Source organism: Parasteatoda tepidariorum, chromosome 9 (assembly GCF_043381705.1).
Source record: "Parasteatoda tepidariorum isolate YZ-2023 chromosome 9, CAS_Ptep_4.0, whole genome shotgun sequence".
NCBI lineage: Eukaryota > Metazoa > Arthropoda > Arachnida > Araneae > Theridiidae > Parasteatoda > Parasteatoda tepidariorum.
This window is the reverse complement of record NC_092212.1, coordinates 3,736,356-3,742,355: the sequence shown is the minus strand read 5'-3', so window position 1 is coordinate 3,742,355 and position 6,000 is coordinate 3,736,356. Positions and strand designations below refer to the sequence as shown.

The 6,000-nt window shown below is 28.7% G+C and overlaps 1 protein-coding gene across 1 annotated transcript; it reads left to right on the top strand.

Annotated features, from left to right (window-relative positions):
• The first annotated feature begins 26 nt into the window (after window positions 1-26).
• On the top strand, window positions 27-1,755 carry LOC107446745 (mitochondrial ribosomal protein S9). The gene has a single exon (XM_016061488.3). It carries the CDS (start codon window positions 334-336, stop codon window positions 1,537-1,539), a length of 1,206 nt encoding a protein of 401 aa, XP_015916974.1. The 5' UTR covers window positions 27-333; the 3' UTR covers window positions 1,540-1,755.
• The last annotated feature ends 4,245 nt before the right edge of the window (window positions 1,756-6,000 follow it).

Sequence of the window (6,000 nt, the reverse complement as noted above, 5' to 3'; positions counted from 1 at the left end):
ATAGCTTGAGCTGTAACCGTCATTTTCATTAAACCTAGGAGATCTTGAACTAGACAGAAACACGCCGCTGGAAGCGGCTTCCATCTTATATAAACACCAAATGATAACTCAAGAAACTAAAAAAAAATTATTTTTAAACTAATGATTAAGCTTGTCAATTCTTCAACTATCTGTATTTTGACAGAAGTTCTTCATTAATTTATATATTATAAAAAGTTTTTTTTGGAATTGTTGGATTTTACGCACGATTGAATTGCAACATTATGTGCATTGATTATTAACATACTTATGAAAGTAGTATTCTAAAGTTTATTAAATCGATCAAGTTTGAAAATGATTTCCTGTATCAATCGCAGTGCTGTATGTGCCTCCAAGTTACACCGTTCAGTGTTCGTGCCATGTAACTGCTCAGTTTTTCAACGTTTTAAATCGGAAGTTGCAACATCTCTTCCTGATAATATTCCTATTTTAAAAGCTGCAGTTTCAAGTTCTTCTGCTGCTCTTCGTGTCAAAACAATCAATAAAGCTATGAAAGCTTACTTGGAAAGAGCTAAAAACTATGAAAACTTTTTAAAAGTGAAAAGCGACGAGTATGAAATAGGCCGGCAGCATTTAGCAAACATGATGGGTTTAGAAGCTGGAACTATGACACAAGAAGACGTGGACAAAGCCATTGCATATCTCTTACCATCTGGATTATATGAAAAGAAAGCAAGACCGATGATGAAACCACCTGCCCAAATGTTTCCTAAAGAAAAAGCAGCTCAGTTTGATATGGATGGCCGACCGTTTAGTCCATTTTTTTACACGAGAAAAAGTAATTACCATACAGCTTTGCATCAAATTGTTGGAAAGTTTCACGAGCTTGATCAGTTTGAAGATAAAATGATAGCCAGAGGTATATTAGAACCACCGCCAGAAAAACTCTTAAATCTGAGCGGAGGAGAATGGTTTTCAATCGATGAAATGAAAAATATGTTTCTAGAAAACATCAATGAAGTGGAATATTCATTTCTCATTCAAACTCTGGAACGCTTATGCAGTCACCCATATTCATTTCGGGTTAAGGAAGACATATGTAAATACAGACGGGAATTACAGGACATTGTGTCAATGACTGAAGTTCCAGACCTTATGTACGATGAAAATGGCCGGCCTTACATGGAGGCCATTGGTATAAGAAAGTTCTGCCATGCTAAAGTGACAGTGAGGGGCAATGGTACTGGTAAAGTCAAAATCAACGATGGTGATGTATTTTACTTAGATCGTTTGGAAGACAGAGAACAGGTTATGTATCCCCTTGTGTTCACCAAAATGTTAGGTCTGGTTGACATTGAGGTTGATGTAACTGGAAATGGGGAGAAAGCAAGAGCGGGAGCAATACGATTGGGTATCGCATTGTGTTTGAGAAGTTTCGTGCCCGATGATGTCGAAAAAATGAGAATAGCCGGCCTGTTGACGAGAGATAGGAGAGTGAGAGGGCGAAAGATATATGGTCAAAAAGGTTGTAGAGCTAAGTTCACATGGAAGAAAAGATAGATGTGCAAATTTCATAAATAAAATATTGTTGGAAATTAGTAATTAGCTTTTTTTTCTATTTACTTTTAAGTTGATAAAAAGATGATTTTAGTTTTATTATTTAAAAAGTTTGATTAATCATCATTTAGTCTATTGTAAAACAAGTTGTATTACTAAGTTTGCATGGAAGCAAAGCTGAATGTGCAAGTAACATAAATAAATATTCTTTGAAATTAATTTCTTTTTATGTTTTTTATAAATTAATAAAAATAATTTAAGATTAGTTTTATTTTCTATTTCAAAAGATTGTAATTATATCTATTAAGAAGAAAGGTCGCATGCTGAATTCAGATGGAGTAAAAGAAAATATACTAAGTTAATAAAAAGGTGAATAAGATATAATATGAATATATTAATAAAAAATTATTTTAGTTTTCTGTTAAAAGGTCTATTGTGTAACATTATGTGTCTACTGAGTTTGAGAGATCTAAGGAAGAGTGGCAAACTGAGGAAGGTTCATGTTAAACCAGAAATATACTAAGTCCATTTTTGTACCTTTATTAGTGTTATATTTAGTTTCTCTTTTAGAAAATGAACTATAAGTGCTTCCTCTTTTTTAGAGAAAGCTATGTTTAGCATCCCCTATTCTTATTTACAGACTATTTCTAGATCAGGTCTATTTATTAGGGATTTAGCTTGGTTTCATATGTGGAGAAATGTTTCTCATGGCACTAATCTCAGATCGTGACAGTTCCTCATAAAACTGTATCATTTAAACTATAATGGATACTTTTCTGTTTGGCGAATGCAAGTGAATTTAACAATTTATTTATTTTTTTAAATATTTTTATGGAATAATGTCCAATTTGTTTTGCGTTTTAAAAAATGAAACATTGTTGAATTCAATTTCACCTTGGATAACGAAAGAGTACAAAAAAAATAGCTAATTATAAGAGATATACTTTTAACTATCACATCTATCATACATCCTACCATATAAGCTGACATTTTAAAGTTTTAAAATTTTACAAAAAACAGGTTGTCAACTTATATACTACCAATAATGCCATAAGTTAAACATAAAATATTGATACAATGAGATAGATATGAATAAATCTTTATCAAATTACCCTTCAAAAACTATTTCTAAAAAACTTATACGCAATCCCTGTGGCAAAATCACGGCACAATGTCGCAGAACATTACGGAGTTCTCGCAGAAAGAATTTTTCTTTAGAAAGTAAAAAATTTTGGTTTTCTTTCTGCAAAAAAAAATTTTTTTTTTAATTATGTTTAAAAGATGCCTTTTTTGCGCATTGGAGGGGAAGGAAATGTTCCTAATTTTTCGATTCTTATTTGAAAAAAATATTGAAGCAAAAAATTTCTTTTCTGCAGAAATTTTTTTTCCCTCCCAGAGGGGAAGAAATGATTCATTTTAGCATGAATGATTAATTTTAAAGTGAGTTTTTATTTTGGTTTTCTTTTCTTTCACGGATTTCTAATTATTTTTCTATGTGATGATGATTTGCAAAATGCAAAAAAAAAAATAAATAAATAGTGTGTTTTCCTCTTACAAAATGTGACAATATCACCCAAGATGATTAGAATAAAAAAAATTATTGTATATTCATTTTTAAAAAAAAACATACAATTTTATTATACCCAAATACCAATTTTAATATACCCACTTTTCTTTGTAACTACAATGTTTTTGTTACTTTAAATTTAATTAATAACATATATATTAGTTATTATTAAAAGTATCTTGCAGAAAGATATTAGTGCTGGAGAGGTTTGTCGCAGAAAGCCCAAACATTCTGCCACAGGGTGCGCAATTAATTTCTCATATTTTCTAATAATATTTTCTTTGGAAACAATTTATATTACATCCAGAAAAAAGAAAAGTTAAGATAATTCATTAGAGAGTATTTTATAAAATAAACTGTAATGAAAACTTTTAAAACATACCACAAAGCAGGGTTTGTGATTTTTTTTTTTATAAAATAAGATTTTTTTTATTTAAATCGGACTTTTTTTATTTAAATCAGATTTTTTTTATTTTTATTCAAATACATTGTAAGAACTTTAATTTTTCATTAATAAAAAATTTTATAAATGTTTAATCAAAATTAAATTAATATTAAAATTATATTATGACAATATTTTAGAAGCTCTAACTTACTAAAATAATTTTTCATTATAATGCATAGCAACCATTTTGAAACAAATGCATGAAGAAAATTTAAAGACTAGATGAAATAGAGAATTTAAAGAATACTTCAGGGGTCTATCTAGGTTTTTTGAGAGGTGCATATTTTGTGAAAACTTAGATATAATTTCTGAAAACTATGTAAGGAAATCAACACAAAAATATGGTGAAAATATAAATGTATCGTTTCTTACGAGACTCAAAAATAAAATTTTTAAGAAAAAGTATTTCGTGAAACCATCGCTTTGAGTTGAATTTGTGAAGGTACCGCTAAATGGTAGTAAATTTGGCTTGAACAGACCCTTGTTCTTTAACTATTAAAACAAAGTTTCAATTAGAAAACCAAATTTTTTTTTTTCTTGATTTTTAAAATGACAAAATAAATGTATCAGATAGTGTTTATAAATGTATTCATTTTTAATCCTACATCAAAATAGATAAGTTCAGCTAAAAAAAATTTTTTAAAAACTCTATGTACTCATTGGAATTTTTTTCACAAAATTTCTTTATAGAAAATCTGATAATGTCAAAGATACTGTAAACATATTATGAGAAAAAAATACCAGTTATCAGTTAATAATCCCATTGCTTCAAATAGAGTTTGAAAGGCATATGGAGTATATTTTTGGCATATCAGAGTAATTTCTTTTTAATATAACCACAAGTTTTAGAAGTATACATTCAATCAAAACGTAGAGTTTCAATTAACATTACTTGCTTTTCTTTTTTTGGAAAAAATTTCATGTTTATTAATTACTTTCTACAGCTATGCAAGTCTATATTAAGACTGCATTAAATGTTTACTTTAATCTGTAATTTCGAAGGACTTGGAATTTAACACACATCAAGAAAGAATTTTGTTAACTAAAATTAATTAATGCAGCAATTTATTTAAAATAAATTTTAAAACTAAGAAAAGAAAATAATTAAAGTATCAATAATTTAGAACACTGTTTTTTAACTTTAAAAATCAATATATATATATATAAAAGTCAGTTGATTTAAATCAATGATTTCTTTAAAAAATCATTTGATTTAAATGGTGATTTAAATCAAGCTTGTAGCAACCACATAACTAAGCTACAACAGCGCCACCATGTACAAGGCAGTGGATGCTCAGACATCGAACTGAATGGACCTTCCTTTTATTTCTCTTTTCTTAATTAATTAAATTTATGTTTGTTTGTCCGTGTGCTATTTGTGTACTAATAAAATATTTGGCACTAAGCTTTTTCCCTTATTTTAAACCCCCCGAGATCTAGCAAGGGCCACACTGGCGCCCAACGTCTTCTGTTCGAAATAGTCTGAGCGTCTGCTCAATAATTTTTCAGGTAGAAAACCAGGGAAACCCTTTCCCGTTCATCATTGTTTTTGGAAAATCCTTTTCCTGCAAGAAATCATACGATTTGATATGTACCAGTGGTACTGGTTTTCATAAAGATACTGTACGGAGTCCCGCATCCGTTGATAAGTATACTTTTTACAGTAAAATATTAAGTTAAATATTTACAAACTATTGAAACTTAATGAAAATATTAGTGTTATGTTTTAAAGTGTATATATTGTGCAAAAGCTTAGAAACTGCATTCTAAATATTNCAAAAAACTGATTGATCACAAAAAATTGAAAATTCTTCCTACTTTTTGAAAGATTGTGCAAAAAAATTGATTTTTTTCATACATGGTTATTTCAACTGTCGATTTATACAGGGATAGCAAATTTCTGTTGATACCAGAAATTTGCTATCCCATAACCATGAGAACAGAGAGTCATTTTATATACATAGATATGCAGTATTTCAACCATACTTCAGTTTTGGAGGTTAAAAAATAAATCAATCAAAAGTAGGATTTACTGTTTATAAACATTTTTAAAGATTCATTCAAGTAGTTCATATATTATCATATACAAAAAATGAATTATTTAGTTACATATAATAAAACCGAGTAAAACTGTCAATTGTCAAAAACTTGCCGACCCTGTATATGTCGACTTCAATAATTAGAAATCTGACAAAGTGCCCCTTACTTTTTCAAGTAAATCAAAGCAATTTTCACAAATTATGGTTGATTTCAATTTAGCTTAGTTAAAAACAAGCGAAGAAAAAAAATTTCTTATATAGAAGAAATGCTTTTAATTTCGTTATTTTCAAGTGTGAAATTTTGAGAACTATTTTAACTGTGTATTTCAATTTCTACCCTCACATAAATTGATCATCCCTGCTAACCAGTCAAAAAATTATATGGAAGTTTTTAATTTCTAGAAAAAGCTTTC

What these genes read in the sequence shown, in the direction of transcription:
- LOC107446745 (XM_016061488.3), top strand. Translation starts at nt 334, where the DNA reads ATGATTTCCTGTATCAATCGCAGTGCTGTATGTGCCTCCAAGTTACAC.